The 21434-nt window shown below is 36.8% G+C and overlaps 1 protein-coding gene across 2 annotated transcripts in view; it reads left to right on the top strand.

Annotated features, from left to right (window-relative positions):
* FRMD3 (FERM domain containing 3) overlaps positions 1–21434 on the top strand; it is a 135316-nt gene that overhangs the window by 45061 nt on the left and 68821 nt on the right. For both annotated transcript variants that reach the window (XM_064402848.1, XM_064402849.1), the window contains exon 2: positions 14753–14857. In XM_064402848.1, the coding sequence (XP_064258918.1) occupies positions 14753–14857 (105 nt within the window). The remainder of the gene's footprint in view (positions 1–14752; positions 14858–21434) is intronic.

The following is a 21434-nucleotide window of genomic DNA, read 5'->3' as shown; positions in this document are numbered from 1 at the left end:
GTGTTTCCAGTGCCAATATACAAAGGATAAAAATCCCCTTTTTTCTTTCCTTGGTGCTAGCTCAGCATCAGCTGTTGGAGGGCAGAGATTTTCCCAATTTTTAAATGCTTTTTTGTTCCTTTCATGCTTTTTTGGGGAAAGGATGCCTATAATCTCTACTATGCTTGGTATATGAGGAGCTTTTGGGATTGTGAAGTTTTGCATAATTTTGAAGGGTGATGTTGAGGAGCAAGGTAGATGTTTGACATAGATTGTTGTGCAGGTATATTTTAAGACTACATTTGAATGATCTGTAAAAGATTTCACCCAATATGATGCTTCAAGTTGACTGGTTATAGCTGTTTTAGGGACTCAATGAAACTGCACCTTAGAACTTTTTGAGGAAAGCTGTGCTTAAAACTTTGTAATGTGTTCTGGCTTTTGATAAAGTGAGCATTATTAAATATGACAGCATATATACATTTTAAAATAATAGTTTTTGAATGCTGTCAAATAGATCATAGTCCTTCATTAAATCCATTTGATGAAAAGAGATTGTTCTAGATAGGTAGCTCTCTTTTTTAGCACTTTTATTTTAGTAACAATGTTTGTGGGAAATTATGGTGCTCAGTGGTGTTACATTGCCAGTACAATCTAACCATGTTTCGTCCAAGTTTGTTTAAAGCTCATAATGCAGCAGAATTAACCAGCATCAGAATCTGCATATTGTCAGTCTCCTAAAAAGCTTTAAATCAAGATTGACTGCCTTGTCTGAAGACATGCAGTAGAAAAAAAATGCAATTACTTCATTTTACAAAAGATAAGGCTGGCAAGTATGAGACGTTAATTGGATAAAATTGTATTTGTTCCAAATTATGCAGATAGCCAAATCATCTAATGGCCTTTTCTAATATTAGAACCCCTTAGTCCTTTTTCTTGGCATCTTTTTTGTATTTATATACGAAGTATGTACATGTATGTGTATGTATAGACACACATGCACAAAAAATATGGGGTGTGTATGTGTGAGATGCAGCAAAGACACAGCATAAGCTAGAAAAGGAAATGCTGTTGATGAGCTAAATGCATGATGATGGTCAGCATTTTTAATCTATTGGCCATTGCTCTGAGAGGTTCTTTATTAAATATTTCAAGACCAATATCTTCAGCCATGTATGAGTATGCACTGCAGAGGTTCAGCAGAGTCAGTTTTAAACAGGCAGTAATGTCTGGAATTACTGGAACACGTTTCAGCCATCCTGTGGAACTGTGTCCTTCAGTAGGTTGCTGCTTTCTGACGGCTGTGCACTGTTGTCCACTTGTGCTGCTCTCCTGCCATGCCTATAACCCAATGTACAGACTTCATATTTGTGAAGGTGATGAAGACAAAGGTTCAGAGCATTGGCTGCTGGGTACCTCGATGTGTGATACCTACTTGCATGGACTGAGGCTGGCCACCCATTGCATGGTTAAGAGGAAGACAGGCAGAACTGGGAAGGGTTAGAGAAGACTAGGTGGTGAGACTGGGCAGCATAAGAGCAGAGTGCTATTCCTGCACTAAACTACAGTTTAAATGCCTTGTAAGAAAGGGAATCTTTCATCTTTTCTAGAAAAATAGATCCTGGTTTACTGATTCTTGTGTCTCTGACATGGTTTTGCTTAATTCTGGTGCTTTCTCAGTTGAGTTTTCAGTGCAGTGCATTCCTCAAGGCTCTTCAGAGAACACTTGAACATGGGTGGGTTTGGGTTAATGGCAGCAGAAGTACTTGATGGTGAAATCCTCAGAGAATCACAGAATCACAAAATACTCTGAGTTAGAATGCACCCACAAGGATCATCAAGTCCAGCTCTTAGGTGGATGGCTCATATGAGGATGAACGCACACCCTTGACATCACCAGGCTCTAACCAACTGAACTAACCCCTGTGGTCTTCTGAAGGCCCTCACAACTGCACAGATCAGTCTTCCCCTGCTCTCTGCTTTCCTTCTGCCTGCTGCTTTCCTTGTACTTAGGGCACATGGATAAGGATGATTGCTGCATCCCACAAGAGAAGGTGCAAGGCCACTGAAGTGTCTGATTGCTCTCTTGCTAATTTCCATGCTGGCTTGTTTCTTGCTTTATTTTTCAAAAGTTATTTTTGCATTGATATGTCAGGCAGAAAGAGGAATCCAAAAAGTTGTCCTGTGCTGCAAGATAAGATACCTTTTATTCTTTGGTGTCATCTGCTCATTTATGTAACTTCTCCAGTTTTGAAAAAGAGGTTCATTATAAAATAATTCCATCCTGAGGTTTTGCAGCCAGTTTTGGCAGAGCAGTTACAAAGCCGTCAGAGTTTTGCTTCTTAGAATCTGCATTTCAGCTTTGCACTGCACCTAGCTCTTTCCTAAGATGTTTTTAAGAAGTTTTTTTTCTTTCACATAAACCTGTAGTACCTGTAGATGACCTGGGTGAGGAGAATGTAGCCTTAGTTTGCTCCCAAATTACCAGAGGTTAAGCACAGGTTTTCTACTCTCAGAAGACAATAAGAAATCTTACTTTACTTTTTATTTTGCAACAATATTCAAAGCCATTAACTTCTTTTTCAAGTTGCTTAGTTGTCTTCCTGGTATTTTCTATTGCTCTTCTTCAATTCTAAATATGACAGGAATTTAAAGAGAGACCCTTCTGATACAACAATGACCTAGGAACCAGCTGTACTATCTGTTAATGAAAGTTACTGTATGTTGTATTTTTTGCCAGGTCTTCTTCCACTTTATAATCACCTATGTGAGAACAGGAGTTTATTTACAAAATTGTGGTTTGATGTTTAAATATCTGTTAACAAGGCACATTTCCTAAAAAAAAAATTGCTTAGGAGAACTGTGCTCATTTGTGTACAGGAAGTAGCTTCCACTCTATTTTTTTTTTCATCTGCCACTACACATAGTGAAATGAATACAGGCAATCCTATTAAGCATCATCTTCTGGGTTGTTTTTTTTTTTTTTGTTTGTTTGTTAGTTTTTGTTTTTGTTTGTTTGTTTGTTTTAATGAGTTTTATGTTCAGTTACAACAGGCAATGTGGCTGGTTAAGGGAAATTGATCACTGTGCATAAACATCCTCTGCATCCACTGATTTTTCAATGCTTTCCCTAAATGCCAGCCACTGGAGAGAAAATTTCCAATATATAAACACATAAGCTGCAGTCCTTTTTTTTCTCCCCCTTTTTTCATTCAGTTTCAGCCAAAAGCTAAAATTTTATAAATACCAAAGGTAGCAAATTTTGCTCTTTATAGATAGGAAAGAATAGACAGAATAGTATTGTTGCAAGGTCAGGAAAAGTGAATTGCATGCATTTGGTATGTAATTCAGGGCTTTGCTTTCCATTTACTAGATGTGAAGATACGTTTGCAGCATCCTAGGATTTATTTTGGGGGAGGCCATCTTAAAAGGGATACAAGAGTAACTACTGCTAAGAAGAAAAAAATTATGATGACTTCCCAACTTAGTCAAAAAGGATGCATTTTAATAGTGTGTCAGTATGTTCCCCAACTAAAAAAATGTGGAAAACTAATCAATTACTGAAACAGCAAAAGTGAGGTCAGCTTGCCTTTCATCTCTGCTGAGTGTGTGGGAGCAGGAAATATGAGCACATGATGGGAAGATAAAGTTGAATCTGACATAGTAAGGGAGAAAGTGAAGTCTAGTAAAGGTGAAACAATTATGCAATTGTTTTATTATCTTCTTTTTTGCAGCTGTGGTTAATGGAATAAGTCTGTAGAGCCCTCTATTGAATTTCTATTGTGTGTTGGGTTTTTTGTGATGATAGTTGAAAGAAATTCAGAAAGACTTGTTTTCAATCTGTATTCGTATAAATACTTATTTAAAGAGTGGGAAAAAAAAGACTATAGTTGTAATTTTGTGAGGTGATGATTATAAACGCAAGGGTAGTGCTGGCTATGCTATCAAATGGAGGGGGTTTTTTTTTAGGTAGTGCTAATGAGGCAGTTTGTATGTCTTTCAAGGACTGAATGACCTCCAGAAAGAAAGAAGGAAAGAAAAAAAAAAAATCAATCCAGCTTTCCCTACTGCAAAAAAATTGTGAGCTGGGGACTTTTTCTTTGGCAAGGAGACAGAAACTTGTATGACACAGAGAAGGAATTTCTCCCCGGATGCCAATAGCTGGCTTTTATTAAATACTATTGGGGTGCATTGGTGTAGGCACCATGTCCAAGGAAAGCTTCTGGAGGACTTCTTTCTTCAGTGTTTTCAATCCATCATTAATTTGCTCTTTTGAAGATTGAATGTCAAATCTTACAAATTTAATGTTTGTTTTCCTTCAAAACAAGCATTTTACAACTGGGATTATTATGAGGGGGGAAAAGTACTGATGAAAGATTCTTTACTGTGTAATTATTTCTGACAGGAAAATATATTTAACCACGTGTCTATGAAGCACTAGTTGAGCAGCTTGGAAATCGTTTCTTGTGGTAAAATTATTCCACAGTCTGCTGAAAGAAAGTACAGGAATGAAGCACTTTTCTGAGTGGGAAATGAGCCAACATGATCCTTGAAGTTACAAAATTTCTGCAGTCAAAGCACATAGGAAAAGTGATTAAGCATATTGAAATATTACCAAAGATGGATAGAAAGGAGTTACTCTACCTAAGGCAGGTAAGAAGGATGAGTAGTCGAAAAAAATGTGTATTGGTGGATTCTAAATTGGTAGAAGATGGGAGATCTTTGTGTTTATCCCCACCCTCTTTCATAAAAACTTTTTTTTAATGTGCATTTTTTGAAGATAAACATTAGGTATTATGACAAGTGTCCTCTGAGGCATAATGATATAACTATATTATATGTCTGTCTGACACTTCAAGTGCATAGCATGGTGAGGATTTCTCAATTAACCAAAAGTTTTTATCTCGGCCCTTATCACATGAGATTAGTGTACAAGTTGAACTTTCAGGTGGTTCACTGAGTGCTGGTGACTTCTTCACCATAACTGAGAGTCTTGTCTATCGAAACCTTATTTGTGAGTTGCAGCACTTTTTGTGATTGGGTGTGCTCCAGAGATTATATTACCAGATCAATAACAACACAGCTGGGTTTGTGATTCTGGAATAAACCACAGAGTGATGGATCAAATTTCTGTGATATCTACATTATGTAAGCTGTTAGCCTTTCACATCACTCTAATAGCTTTTCAAATGGGCATTACTTCATCCCCTCTAGGAATTATGTTCCATATCTTACATTTCTTCCTCCATTCCTCCCACCAGTGCATGCACATCCCACATCCCATGTCATGCTTGCAGGCATTTAAGATGTGCTTCCTCATGTGAGGCAACAAACGTGTGGGGATCAACTGGGGTGCCAGTCTCAGGGCTTGCAGGGGTTCCCCAGCTCTTCCCATAGCTCCTTTCAAGCCGCCCTTCTCTCCCACTTGGTGTGGAAGCAAAGGTGTGGTTGTTCCAGCACGACCCTTACCATGGCTGGGGTTCAATATGTTCATGAGCCCTGAAATGTGCTCCTGGAGGGACATTCTTGCAACTACCCTGGCTGGCTGTTTTTTCATGTGGGCAGCATAAGTGAGCTGTGTCAGACACTGCTGAGTCTCCCTTTTGCCTCTGCTGAGGGAGGTGTCTTGTTTGGCTAGAAGAATTTTTGGTTGCTTTTCTTTTTAAAAACACTTCTTGTAAAATAAGGGCAGACTGCTATGCATCTGTTGGAAAAGGCATATTTAAAGAATGGTACTTGGAGTTGTGCTTGAATATGTACTGTTTTTCCTGTGTCTTTTGAACCTACTGAGAAGATTCAGGCCAAGGGAGGATGGCTGGCCATCACCTGTACTGGGGGACATTAGGTATTTTTTATTAAAATCCTGGTTTGGCTTTTATGTTGCTTCATAGGTGGGGACTGAGAACTCAGTCTTGAAATCTCTAGTCCACTTTCCTTGATGTGGTATGATATCAAGAATGAAAGAGAGAAAGCAGTCAGGTTTGCTGAACAATGCTGGATATTGAATAAAATGATAGATTTGTTGACAGAAGGACTCAATTCCTTTTAAGAAATCAATACTGTCTCAGATGGCATCACAAATGCTGTGCTAATGGAAGCTGTTATCAGAAGCAAGCAGTTAATGCTGCAAGCCTTCTGTGAGGCTGACACTTCAGGGACAAAAAGCCTAAATGGCCAAGTGATGCCCATGTGCACAACAGCAAATAAGCATGAGCCCTGTAAATGAATATTGCATTTGTGGTTTCCTCAGTGCTTGCTGGCCAGACTGGTGGAGACTTTTGAGAGCTGCAGTATGAAAACTATAAATATTTATTTTTTATTATTGATAATTTACCTATGGGTCAGAGTAATTTACTTGCAGAATATCACTGAAGTCAAGAACTGATTGTGTGAAAGCTCTTAGCTGTCTTCAGCGCTGTTCCTCAGGTTTTACTGTGTAGTAGAATATATTTTTCATTTTCCATAATGTTTTGCTTTTAGAATAGTTTTCATTTCATGGAACTGGCATTGTGGGATTTTTTCTGTTGTGTGATTTTTTTCCTTTTCCTCTTAATCTGTTATTATTTCATCACTATCCTTATACAATAACCTCTAATTTAAGAGAGCATAAAGTTATGCTGTCTTATGGGCAAATCTGTCCATCTATTGCAAATGAATAGGGTAAGTTAAAGAAAAATAAATAACTTCAAATGATCTTCATTTTCCAAACAAGATAGCGCAGAGGAAGAATTTTACAAGTATGTTTCTGACCTCACTGCAGCAGTTATTTCTGGGTAAATTTTCAATGTTAGGTACATTTAGCCATGCAGTTTCATTAAAGATTAATAGAACTTCCTCAGCTACATTCACATATACATCCTTGAAATTGCTGTTTCCTTATTTCTCTTCTTCCCAACATAGATATTCTTTTTTCTTTCCTTTCTCCTTTATTTTTAAGATATATTTGTATATTTCTTCCCCAAAAGAAACTGCAAATAAAGGCTCGGTTTTGGGGTTCTTTTCTCTTTAGTTCTTTTTATTAATATATATAGCTTAGGGGTCAATTGATAATTAAGAGCTTAGAAATTTGAGTTTAAAGACTAATATATTTGTAAAAGTGATGTTCTTTAAGACCCATTCCAGGTTACCAAATGAATTCTAAAACCAGAGGAGTAGTAATAGGTAGTTTGTATCTCTGACATGAAGCATTCTTTATCACTACTGACTGCTAAATGCCCTATGAAATAAGATGGGCATTAGTTCTCTAATGTTTTCTATCACCTATTCACATACTTTTATAGATAATAAAATGTATTAAATGACAGATTTAAAAATTGTTCCTTCACTAAGTTCTGGAATTAGATAATGTTGATATAAATTATTTTTAATTAATATAGAAATAGTATATAGAACAAAATATATACTTTGCAAGAGATAACTAACATAAAATAACATGTGGAAGAGGACTGTTATAATTAAGTAAATGCCAGCTACTTTATTGCAGTGTCATGTTTTGTGCCTTTCATTAAAAATCACTGGCCCTTTTTTTTGCTTCATTTTAGGTTTGTAGAAATATAATTAATTCTTCACTGATAACAGAAGAAAAATCTGTGATAAATATTTGGTTTCTAAAATAAACTCTTCCATTTCCAATTTGTTTGTTTTCTTTCAGCAAAAGATGCTTTTTGCATCTTGGAACTTAAACTATAATAAAAGAAGTAAATTATAACTGGCTCCTCTTACAACTGAGAAAATTTTCTGGTTAAATGTTATATACCAGACTAGACTATACTTTCAGTGTGTTTTCCAATAGTATAAAATACTGTAGGATGCTGATTATGGAAGGAAGAAATTCCTTTTAAAGAGTTATACCATTTTAGCTGAGGAGTGAAACAGGCATAATTTTATTGTTCTATATATTTTGAAGACATTATTCAATATTGAATTCCTGTGAAACATTTTCATATATTCCTGTTGTTGTTCCCAAAGAAGGAAGAAAAAATGGCAAATGACTTGTCTGTGTGTCTATCTTGTGAGTACTTGCTGTCATCTGTAGTCTCAGTGAATCCATAAATCCAAAGAGCCATAAGAAATTTGCAGAGGGCATTGGATATTGTCAGGATTAGGGCTGGCCCAGTTTTTCCATGTCAGAGTTGAGTCTGTTCCACCTCACTGACTTTGGTTGCTGCAGAATGAGGGTTCTGTTCCAGATTCTGTTATTCAGGCAAACTTAGTTGATCTAAAAGATCAATTGAGATATTCGGGCATGCCTAGTTGTCTTCCTTTTCTGTGCCCTTATTCTCCTCCCTATTCAGCTTCAAAGGATGGATATTAAATGGATCCCATTCCAGGGCATATCCCAGTCCAGTGATACTTAGTGAACTCTTTTGCTGTACCACTGGAGAAGTGCAAATGTGATGATAGCTGTATCAAAATGGGCATGAGCAGGGAATTGCTCCCAGACTTCTGTTCACAGCCATACTCTGGTGTGTGAGAGCTGGTCCCGTAATGAACTATGGAATAATTGTCAATGAAATGGAAGACATGCCTGTTGGTGTTCAAGTAATTTCTCTCATGAAAAGCCTAGAAGAAATGTGAACTTATCACTGGTAGAGGATGTCCAAAGAAAAGTCAAAAATGTGAAACATGGCAGTCAAAGATGTAGTTTAGCTCTGTTGCTTTTTATAATTATTGTTAGTTTAGCTCTGTTGCTTTTTATAATTATTGTGAACAGAACTATCTTTTTTTGAGTTTTTAGTGGATAAAGATGCTTTTTTATTTCCCCCCCCCCCCTTTTTTTTTTTGCCTTAGATGAACAATGGTTTTGTCCATTTTTCTGATCGGATTAGTTTTCATTCTATAGTTCTATCATAATTGTACTTCAACACAAGTATTTAATTCTTTTACATACATATAATTTCAAAATATGTTGCACACAAAAGAAAACAAGCATACAAGATCAAACAGTATGCTTGCCTTGCCCGAGAGCCTGACTTTCCATTAATTTAGAGAGAAATGTTGGTTTCATTGTGCTTTGTTTGTTGTGTTAAATTTTTTTTTGCTAGTTTGTTTTATTATATTTTATTTAATTTATTTTTTTTTGTGCATGACTTTATGCTTAAGTAAGCACTTAAGTATGTGATCAGCTTTACACATAGGGTCACTGCTGGGAGCTGTTCACACAAGTAAAGACACTTATGGGATGGGGATTGAAATCCCCAGAACAAATAAATACAGTGTTTATGACTCTGACTATAATGTTAGTGGCTTCCTGACAGAGATAAGCACAGCTGGCAGGGCTTCAGTGGTTAGATAACAGAGCAGAAACATTGTGTTTAATCTGCTTGTGATTCTTGCTCTTCCTTGTGACGACATTCAGATAAACAGACACAGAACTCCACAGTGAAGCAAATTCAAATAGGGAAAACATTTCAATGAATGTAAGATCTTAAACTGCCAGAAGTAGTTTTCATCTCATTTTCAGATTTGTGAAGCAGTCAGAAAGGTTTTGTGATCTCATTTTACGTCATTGGAGAACTGTTAAATTGGTAGAACAAGTTACAGTCTGCTTTGCTTTTTATGTTGCATCAAGATAGTTGAAATAAAAAAAGAAATCCCCAAAGCAAGCACAAGATGGGGATAATGTGTTAAACTGCGCAAGAGCAACAAAGATTGTTGTTTGGGTTAGTTTCAGTATACCAGAGGAATTACCAAGGAATTAGGTTATAAATGTGCAGAGTTGCAGAAATGGAAGCTGTAATAAGAGTGTTTGATAGGGAAAATGAGGCATTTTTCCAGTTTATTACTCAGTTCCTAGAGCTGAGGAACAAACTCAGGTTGCCCTGTGAGTCTATCAGTGGAAGACTCTGTGTCTTCCATATCTTGTTGCCGTACAGAACATCCCGTTTTGCTTAATTCTTTTGTCGCAGCTGCAAGTTTAGTTTGATACATATTTGTTTCAATAGAAACGAAAACTTTTGACCCAGCTTAAAAAACAGTGTTTAACAGTTATTTGAAAACTGACCTTGTGTGTTTGGGGATTTTGTCATTTACATGGCATTATATCTGTTACATATGTGTTGGGGTTTGTTGTGGGATTTCAGTGGTATTAAGGTCAGATATTCAAATACAGCCTTAGGAAAAACATACTCATCTTGTCTGTGCCTATTTATCTAAATAAATCAGAAAATCATTCCTCCAATTATTTATAGAAATCTCCAAATTTTTGAGTGTGTGTAATACCTGCATTATAGGACTTTGTTTAAAGCCATTGAGTGGGTTACAAAAATATGAATGATAATATGTCTCATTTGAAATAGACAGACATATTTGAATTAATGGACTTAGAAAAAAATGGCTTATTTAATGGTATTATTTCATTAAACACAATGTATTGATTACAATTCAGGACATTTCATATCTCTCATGTACAGACTTTTTTGACTGTTGTTTATGCCCACATATATCGTCTTTAATGGACAATAATGGATAACTTCTGAGTGACCTGTGGTATAATTCTCAAATATTTGAGCTGTGAAAATTTTAAATGTACAACTTGATTATTACTTTCAGATTCCTGCTGTTTGTGGCTGAAATTCTTCAGTGGTATTGGAAATAATGGCTTTCTTTATTATGTAATTTTTGTCATGTTCTGACAAACATTCTAAAATGTAATATAACATTATTTTTCTGAATTGCTGCAAAGTACTTTTTTGTATACAAGGGTTTAAGGACTGGGTTGTTTGTTTAGTTTTTTTGTTTTGTTTTGGTTTGGTTTGGTTTTTTGTGTGTGTGGTTTTTTTTTGTTGTTTGTTTGGGGTTTTTTATTTGTTTTATTTAAGGATTCATTTAAGGAATTGGGAAGCTGTATGGCAACCACCTGAAATTTCAGGCAATGTTTTATATTCATTATTCTCTGACCCAAATCCATTCCTCTGCTCTGTTGTGGATGACTAGCTGTTCTTAATTTGTGTTATCCAGATTCTTTCTCAAATCAGAACAAAATTTGGTTTTAATATATTTTTTGTAGGATGGTAATATGTAGTAATGAGTAATAAATAGAAAAAGATCATTAGATTCTAAAGCTCAGACGAATTTGAAGCACTGTTAGAGAAATGTAGAAAATTTTTATTTATTCTGCTGCTTGCAGAAAATAAAATTAACTGCCATTGCCCATCCTTCTTTTCATACAATCTATTATGAATTAGGACTTAATGAGCAATGTGCCACATAAAGTATCTTTCTCTGTGTATCAATTAAGATCTCTTTTTTCCCCCCAAATTTCAGGTGTCTAGAAGGCTTTAATAATTTTAACATTTACAATTTCATATGAAGACTCTCACTACATTATGCATGTGCTGATTTAGCCGACTTTTGTGCATCTTGAATATTTTTTAAAATGTAATGAACTGAAGGGGGTATATATTAACCAAGGGTGAAGTTATTAACTAGTCCCTTCTACTTATCCATGGAAGGCTTAAAGACTGCTAGAGCATGAATCTTAGCTTGGAGGCTTTTTGCTCTTTTTTGTTTGGTTTGTTTCTCTCATCTGTTTTCCAAGGGAGAAAACTAGGACATCAATTCCTTTTAGAAACATTGTTACTGGATTTATAAACATTACATGTGCTGTACACTTTTATCGGTTTCTTCAGGAACTCGGAAATTTGTAATTATTTATGTGACTGAAGCAAAGGGCTTTTAAAATTTATAGATTAGAATATGAACTCCTAGTAGTTAGTTGTAGAAGATTGTACTGCTGACTGTTCTTCCACTGTGTCCTGGTTTGGGGCATACAAGCATCATATAGCCAAGCCAGGACACAGTGACACTCTCTAAGTTGTTACATGAAAATATGGATAGTCTGGTTTCCCCATTTCCAGTGTTTTATTAAATTATTTCCAGGGTTTCATTAGTACACTTTTGCCAGTAAAATCTTTTTTCATGTTTGATTGTACCTGAGTCATCTAATAGCCATTATTTCCCAGTCCTATTTAATTTGCTGTATATTAGTTTAAAAGTGTATGCAGCTTAAACGTCACATCTGTGTTTATAATTTTTCCTGCTGCCTTTGTAATGAAATGTCACCATGCAATCTTGTCAATATTTCGATGGTTTCTCGTAGTCACAAAACTTTCCAGACACTTTCAAGATTTTAAGTTAGAAAACAGTTAATTGAAATATGGTTGCATAAGTGTATACCTTTTTTTTGTCAGCTACAGGGAGAGTGACAGTTTTCCTTTTGTGTTTTTCAGACTTTAATAGGACTTTTCCTTTTGAGGAAAGCATTCTCTATGTTGTCTCCAGGATGCCCATACTTGTAACTGGGTACAGCACAAAAATATGTCAATGAATGTAACCACTCTTAACAGTAAAAAAGTTGATTTTTAAATGTCTTGAGGCTGGAAGGAAACTTGTTAACTTGTTGCATCTAAGTTGCATGGGAAAAGGTAACAATGCAGGGTGCAAAGCATGAAGTTGGATGAGCACAAACTGAACAGACAAATTGTGTTAACATCCTTTGACAAAGGAGGTTTAAAAATAGGAAAACAAGTTATGGAAGTACCCTGTGCAGACAAGGCAGAAATATCTCTAGGCAAGTAGGAGAGCATGGAAGAGTGCAGGACTAAAATTTATAGGAGATAGAAGGTGGACACAGATAGGAGTAGGGGAAGAAGCTGGCTTACGCCATAGCATTTGAAACAGAGGTGGCCACATCTAGGAAAAGGAAATCAGTAGAGAAACTGGCAATTCCATTGTGGCTGGAAGTGAATTTAGGAGGAGAGGAGATCCCTGTGGCAGGCAAGGTTACATCTGCAGGAGCATCAGCATACGGAAGGGCGATGCATCTCTCTGTCAGGGCCTTATCTGAGGGTGCTTTTTATTTAGTTATCTGTTTGTTGAGTGATGGAGACCAAAAAACAAGCAACTGTATCTATGTGAGAATTTCTTATTAATTGTAAAGATAAGGGTACAAAAATTTAGTTGACAGATTGTATTATTTACTAACTTTCCAGTCCTGAAGCATGTCTTATTTTCCCTGTGGGAAGCAGTAGAGCTCACTAGACAGTGGTGGTGCCCAGGCCATGGCTTCCTCTGCCCTTTAGAGTATGACCTGCAACAGGTGATGGTGCTGGTTTTGGCCCAGCTACTTCAGTGCAAAATGAATATGCTAGCAATACCCAGCCTTATAAAGTACCATTGAAGAATTGTGTTTCCTGGGCTGTTGGGGTCCACTCCAGCTAGCTACAGACCCTTGCCCACATGATACTTCATAGATGAAGGTAAACAATTAGAGAAGCGCTCTCCTCTACGTGGGAAACATTGTCCTTTATTCCAAGACACACATCAGGTGGACAAACCCATGGGAGAAAAGAGGGTGTTCCCTGGCGGCAGGGATGGGGACAGAGGGAGAGGTCCACAGCCAAAGGGATACCAGTGAGGAGTGGGGAGGGGAGGGGTAACCCAGGGGAGAGACCACCAGGAGGTACTGGGACAGGTGAGGGAAAGACCATGTGATAGGGAAACAGGGTAACAAACCACATGATATAACATAAGCTATACAGTGCAATACAAAACTATTCTGTGCAAATTCCCAATCACCTGGTGCAAGAGAACAACTAAACTGGTGCACCGCAACACACCATGAGATATATAGATGCTGTCCCTTCAATTTTGCTTGCCATGCTCTTTAGAGCTTAAATTGCCTCTTAAATTCTTTTTTAAAAAAAGTTTGAACAAGGTATAATGTTAAAGTTTTCAGGAAATAGTTTGGAGAAAAACAATAAAGTATTATTTTTATATAAAGTGATTTCATGTCCTGTGTAGTTTCTATTCAGTAGACATTAAAGAGCTGAATTCAAATTGTTTCATGTCAGCAAAGGGTAGAGACTCCTGGTTTGCAGCAGAAACATCTCAGTGCAGGATGAGGGTGGAAAAATAGATACAGAGGGAAAAAAATGGACCTGACACCACTGTGTAGTGAAGCACCTTTGTCTGTTTGGAATGGACTATTTCAGGAAAACAGCTTTAGTCCCATGCTAATACTGACACAAATCACATTTCAAAAAAAAAACCACAACATAAACCTGCACATTAGCTGGATCAGAAGAAATGTGAGAACTCATGTAGGATCTCCATATTAGGCATCAGATAAAGGAGAATAGACCCACACTGTTGAGATTGAAAAAAAAAAAAAACTAGAAAGAAAGAATGAGATTGTTAGCTAAATATCATGTATAACAGTAAGATTTGATATGGCCATAGTTACCCAATGACAACACAAAGCTGAAAACCTCTCTTTCAGTCATTTGGGCATTTGTTCTTTATACTGTAACTTTGACTTAATGGAGAGAATTAGTGATCAGACCTGTCTTGCTGAGGGCTCTGTGTAAAGATCCAGTAGAGTACTCACATTCAGATCTGCTCTCAAATTTGGGGATTAAAAACCACAGAGTGTTTTGAAATTCTATATGTAAATGTTATGCCATTATAGCATTCATGGAAATATGATTGCTAGTAGTATATTAAGTCTCACAAATTTGTAGCCATTATAGCTGCATGAGTTTTCCTGAGGTAGAAGTAGTAATGATATTTTCTTAACCAATCTGCGAATGTGCAGGGAGTGTATTGATCATTATTCTCTTGAGTCTTACAGAGACAATAAACAGTTAAATCCTTGTCCTCATCTGAATAACAACAAATTTCATATGTCATTTTCCTTGACACTTTGCATAGGTTTGCAGACAGCAAATTCGGAATACTCAATATAATGTAAAATTCCTTTATCTTTTTACAGAGGGAAACCAAAGGTCAGTTTCTTATCGATCACATCTGCAACTATTACAGCTTGCTGGAAAAAGACTATTTTGGCATTCGATATGTTGACCCTGAGAAGCAGAGGGTATGTATATAATCTCTGACTAAATTTGCTTTAAAGTTAATTTATGTTTTTCTAAAATAAGCATGCATGTTCTGATGCAAAGTTATGTATCTCCGAGGATTTGTACTTGGGCTGTAATCTATAGAGGTTCCTAAAGTGGCATTATTAAATTAATTTCCTCCTCACTTAATGTATTCATTATCATATTATTATTATATTATTATATTATTATGTATTCTGATTTTTGTAGTTCTGGGCACTTAAACTGGAAAAGAATCTACAGGCATGACTCAGAGTCAGCACACAGCAGCTGTGCTGTCAGGCTCTGACAGTACTCTGGAATTTGGGATTTTTAGTTTTCTCTTATGATTTTTGGGATATGTAAGAAAAAATCCTATTATGTTTATCAGGTAAAAGCAGTCATTCTGTTTCACCCATTACAGGGTATATGGCTTTAAAATCTGTAATACAGAAAACAGATATGATTTTTCAGACTTTGGGGAGTTCTTCAGGTTGGTCCTCCCTATGAGCATCTTTACATTTCTGCAGTAAAATTCTCAGGCCTGTGCTGTAGACATTTTTGTGTACAGTAATTAGTCATCTTTCCTAGGTGTTAGGTGGTCCTGCAGGTTGTATTTTATGGGTGATTTGTTGCTGCTACCCCCACGTGGCTTCAGGTGACTTTTATTGTATGAGAGTAGGAGCAAATGTTGAACACGGAAAGCAGAAGTCCTCAGATACTGAAATTCAGAACTGCTTCTTCACCATGTTGTCCTGCTGGTCTCAGTATTAAGACTTAGATACGTGGCTTTAAATATCTTGGGTACATATAATGGCATTTAATCTCTGGAAACAATTACCAGTTTGAAGCTGCTCTGATTGAAGATGAAAAAAACATAATCTGGCTGGATACCTTAATTAGTTTTGTCAAAAATCACAGGAATTGGGGTATCACCATCAGTTCAGGGTTATAGAATTGCAAAAGCTTTGCAAAGCTACACCAAATAGCTTCCATTGCATCCCCCCTTTAAAGTGAAAATAATTAGCAGTTAGTCTCACCAGTGTTTTCAATTCTCCACAATCATAAAAGTTACAGAGATTTTCACCTATTTGGAATTGATAGGAAGATTCAGTTAGGCTAATAATTGGGCTATAATTAAGTAAGACTTAATAAACACTTACTTCTGTTGGGTGTTTCTCTGACAGTCACTCAAAAAAGCTACAGAAAAGTTATTTTACTTAATGGAACTAAAGAGGGTCTTTTAAATAAACCCCAAATTTTTGTCAAAATACTTTAAAATAGTTTACTTCAGAAAAAAGCTCCAAAACCTGAAACTGTTTGTGATGCTCATTATATCATACCATATGTGATTCCCATGTTTCAAAGAGCTGTTAGCTATATTGTTAGCTAAATTTGCTGCACTGTCTTATTCATCTTGGCTATCTAGTTGTTGTTTTACATCTCATAGTACGGCTAATTTGGTGCTAAGTTTATGGAAGATTCTACAGAAGCTAAAATTTTCTATTGCTTAGTAGCACAAGACAATTTGAGAAAAAAAAAATTGTGCTCTTGCCTAAAAAACTGTGTTTTCATTTCTCTTTGTATCCCACAACTAGAGAATACTGTTGCCATTCTGTGTAGGATGGAGGCTTGTATCAGCTGGTCCAGTCTCCAGCTCGATTTTGCTAAGCAGACTTACGAAACTTGAATTTCCATACATATGTTTTTAAGTGCTGATTTACAACTGCTCTCATGTTTTTAAGCATATCAATAACATCTCTCTATTTCTTTATTTTAAATTCTGTCATGAATTAGGACATTATTTATAAGGCACCCTTCTTTGTACAGACTTAAATGCTTTGTTGACGAATTGAAAGCAATGTACCTTCTCCTATGAATTGTAATTCATAAAAATAAGCTATTTTTATATTCAGTACCTTATATTGTCACAAATATCTTCCTGGAAGACCAGGAATTCCTTTACTTCTGCACCCCAGCAATGACGTGAATATATAATAACCCAGACACTCCCACACAGCTCCAGGCTTTGCCACCTCACAGTTACTGCAAAAAGTTAACTCTGTCCTGGCCAAAACCAGGACTGCTCACTAAAAAACTAAGGAAATGACAGTTTTGAATTTATGAGGTACATGGCAGTTTTCCTCACCGTTTTTATTTTAGCAATTGTGAGTTTAGATGCCTGGAATTCATCTAACAAAAAACCATCAGTAGTTGCCTAGGTATGTGATTAAAAAGATAAGCAATAGCAAGTATAAGATGGGTGGGGTCACAGGAGAAATGTCATATGACTGTTGCTGCTGTACAGGTAAGAGCACTTATAGTTCTGTGGAAGAAATTTTCAAAGCTCCATGGAAAAAGTGTATTTTTAAGTTGGCTGAAGAAATTTCCAAGACTTAGTGGAATTCTTACAGGTCTGAACAAAGAGAAAGGGACACTCATTCTCTGCAGTACATTATTAGGGCTTGGTGAGACGTGTCACAAAACACAAACAGTAGCCCAGCAAAGATCAGTAGCTGGACTTCAGCAACAGCTGCTTTCCAAACTTAAGTCTTGTGGTTTGACCAAGCACAATTACTTTGAAGGAAAGCGGTAGTTCATGCTATGCTAGTTGATAATGTGTGTGACAATGTACTTCGGTGCCCCAGAGACAAATAAAGGGATATGGGAAAATGAATAAAATGACTATCGACTAATCTGGTTTTAGTGCATGACGTGGCTATGGTAACAGACAACATTTTGTTTGCCTCTTAGGACTGTATTTGCGGGAAGGAATTAATATCATTAGGCTCTAATGAGACCTTAGCTGCTCTGATCTAGATATCTGTATTCAAGAAAGATCAACTTAACTGAAGACAGAAAGAGAAAGGAAGGAATATTAGAAACCCAGAACGGAAAGCTTGTTTATAAGATGATTCTAAGAAGGGACAACCTTTTAGTGCAGGAATCAAAGGCTAGGAAGATGGGGTTATACATGCATCAGAGTGTAAAATAGAGAGAAAAAGTTTAAGCAAGGGCGGTGGTTCTTGCAGTGAAAACTGCACTGAGACAGTCCTAATGGAAGCAGTGGGGAAAAATCTTTCACCAGGTTGGTAAATAATTTTGGGAGAATTCTCTATACTTTTATGGAAGGAATTTATATTAAATATTGGCAAAGATAGAGACTAGGCACCATCTTCTGACTGTTCTTTCAAACAGCATGTAATAGGAGCTGAAACAAGAAAGCATAACTCTTTTTTAGGAGAGTTATTGATTCTGGTGTACATAGCGCACAATGGATGTTGCTTTGCTGAATTTCTTGGAAATGCTAAATGCCTCTATTGTGGCATTTGATATGTTGTAGAATTTTATATTCGACTGCATAGTCTCTGTGTTTACACAGAATGGGCTATATCAATGGTTCCAAATGAAACTGCCAAAATAATGCATTTAATTCTGGCGTTCGGTGAATTATTCTTGATTGATTTTTTGAATAGTGATATATGAAATAATAGCATATTATTATATGGTGTATACACACACACACACACACACACACACATATATGAAATATTATGCAGATTTATGCCTGCTGGCATTTAGTCTAGCAGTGAAGCTTGCCTCCATTTTATTAAGACTTAATTTTTTAAATGCAAATGTTCCATAGTTGCTCTGAAAGCTAATTTGCAGTACTTTTGTTTTATAATGAGGGAGCTCAAGCAGACAAAAATATCAGCTTGAATCCAAAATATCTTCTAAATGTAGAGTATGCTACTAAAATGTAACATTTTGACTTAGGCATATCAAAATGTTTGATTGAGTTTGAGAATTTAAAAAATGAATTGTTTCACTATTTCAGATGTTTAAAATTAAATGTTTCAAGATTTCTGTTTAGAACATTCAGAATTTCTAACTGTGCAAAAAATGTAGAAAATTGAGCTAATTGTCTTATGTCAAAAAAAAAAAAAAGAAATATGGGAAAACAGCTGGTGATTTTACAGGTTATTTTTCAAGTAAGTAGTAATATATATTTCTTCCTTTCCCCAACTCCACTTTTATAATAATACTTTCCTCCTACATAAATAAACACGTGTGTATATTTTGGGCATACTTAAACTTTTTCGGGCATACATACACGAAAAAAACATTTCTAGTTTTCTATATTCTACTGCAGACAAAAAAACCCCCAAACTCTGGATGACACTCTTAACAGAAGGCAGCACTGTATTTTCTTTTATGTTTATGGGAAAGTAACTGTGACAATAAAATAAAATTGAACTAGCAGTTAAAAACCCCAGGTTCTCCATCATGCTGTATCTTTTAGGGTTACATTTGGATGTTCTTTTGGGGAATTTGTGCCTTAGTGTAGATTTAAAAATGTCAGTGGTGTTCTAATAGTATGCAGTAAATTGTGGTATGCCGTTTTATGTCTAATGACACTGAGAACAAAGGAGTTCCTAGTGTTCATATATTAACTGTTAACTTTTTCATGTGGATTTCTTAGACAATTATGTGGGATCAAATTGCCTTTCTCCCTGACTGTAAACTGCAGTAATGTTTGAAGCTACTTTTTGTCAAATTTGACCAGGTTAGAGATCACCCCTCGGCACTCAGTGCTGGCGAGGCCACACCTTGAATCCTTGTTTATTCTGGGCCCCTCACTTTAAAAAGGACTTTGAGGTGCTGGAGAGTGTCCAGAGAAAGGCAACAAGGCTCATGAAAGGACTAGAAAACATGTCTTATATGAGGAACGGCTGAGGGATCTGGATTTGTTTAGGCTGGAGGAGAGGAGGCTCTGGGGGCACCTCATCGCTCTCCACAACTCCCTGAAATGAGGTTGTAATGAGGCGGGGGCTGGTTTCCTCCACTGTGCCAGCAGTGAAAGGACCAGAGGAAATGGCCTTAAAATTGGACAGGGGAAATTCAGATTAGTTATTAGGAAATTTTTCTCACTGTTAGGGTGATTGGGAAATAGGCTTCCCAGTGAGGTGGTAGAGTCACCAACCCCGGAGGTGCTCAAGAGGTGTCTGGATCTGTTGCTGGGTTACCTGGTTTAGTGACTTAAGGGTTATAGTGGTAGTGCTGGGTGAAGGATGGGACTGGATGGTGTTAAAGGTGCCTTCCAGCCTTGATGGTTTTATGATTCTATATAATTCTCATGTGTTAAGTTCCTCTATGGGTTCATAAGATAAGCTGCCACATTGGTGAATAGAACCCTGTTATTTTTATTACTGAGGAAAACACTAAAGGTCAAACCCAGCCCAGGAAATCTCAAGAGAATAAAGAGACATTGATACACTCTAAGATACACTGTAAGAACGCAGAAACCATCATTTGGAGCTTGTACTTTTTAACAGTTGATAAGAACCATGCCTGGACAAGCTGTTAGTGATTGTCTTGCTCAAGGAACTATTCCTGGTATCTTTTCATATACTAGATAACATATTGTGGCCAATTGTCACACTCTCACAATTGTGTAAATGCAGAACGGCTAATTGTGTTCCAAGATACTCTGGGTTTATTAAGCAGCATCTTTGTGGTTTTGGACTGATACCAGATGAGAATAGAATGATAGAGTGAAGCTGCTGTTCAGCATTTTCTCTAGAGTGGATTTCTTGGTGAATGAGGCCATTGGTCTTGAGTGCAAGAGGAGATTCAACTGAAAAAGTTGAATGTTAGTGTGGTAAAATACAGTCTTTGAGTCCCTTCAGAAGGGCACCTGAGCAAAGATTTAAACTTGGCAGTTAGACAGAAATACCTTGGAGCCACCCATGGTGTAGGCTGGAAGTGTCATGAAAAGGCTTTGTAGGGCCCTGGAGCAACTATACCTGTCACTGTGGAGATGCCTGAAATACTAATCACCCTTAAGCATTCAGATGCTTTGTCATGTGGGTGTGCTGCAGGGCTGTCTGGGAGTAGCAGAGCAGTGCAGTGGTTTTAGCTCTGTGCTTGTATGAAAATAAAGCTTTCAAATTAGTGAAACTACTCTATGAGGACACTCCCTCTATGCAGCTGATCCTGAATGGTAGCTTTGAGTACACTGGAATTTTCTGACTTTCCCAGAGCACAGAGCCATGTTTGCTGCTTTGACAGGAGGATGACAGTGGACACTATGGATTTGTTGGCATGCCTGCTAATTTCCCGCTAAAGAATTATTGCAGGTACAATTCTCATTATGCTTTTAAGCTTAAATATGATGAAAACTGGGTGACAATTCTACACAGATATAGAGGGGTTTTTTTGGCAGATTTTATTTCATTTATTACACTAGTAAGGTGGTGGGGAGACCCATTTGTATACAAAAGTGCAGCACTTACATTTGACCTGGGCAGAATATTTTTGATCTTACAACCAGAGTAGTTCAGCATTGTGCCTGTATTTACTAGGGAAGGAAATTAAGAGTCTCTGGTCCATTGGTAATTATTTCTTTATCAAGAAATAGTGGTTCTGTTTTTAATGGGAGCCATAGACAAAATGTACAGCAGTTCCTCATCATAGAGACCTTCAGAAAGGGTCATCAGATCTTGGGTGCAGTTGATCTTTGCTTTAGCAAGAGCAGCCATTTAATACATGTTTCTAAAAATGTGTACCTAGTCCCAC

This window comes from Passer domesticus, chromosome Z (genome assembly GCF_036417665.1).
Source record: "Passer domesticus isolate bPasDom1 chromosome Z, bPasDom1.hap1, whole genome shotgun sequence".
In the NCBI taxonomy this organism is placed as follows: Eukaryota; Metazoa; Chordata; class Aves; order Passeriformes; family Passeridae; genus Passer; species Passer domesticus.
This window is presented reverse-complemented; position numbering and strand designations above follow the sequence as displayed.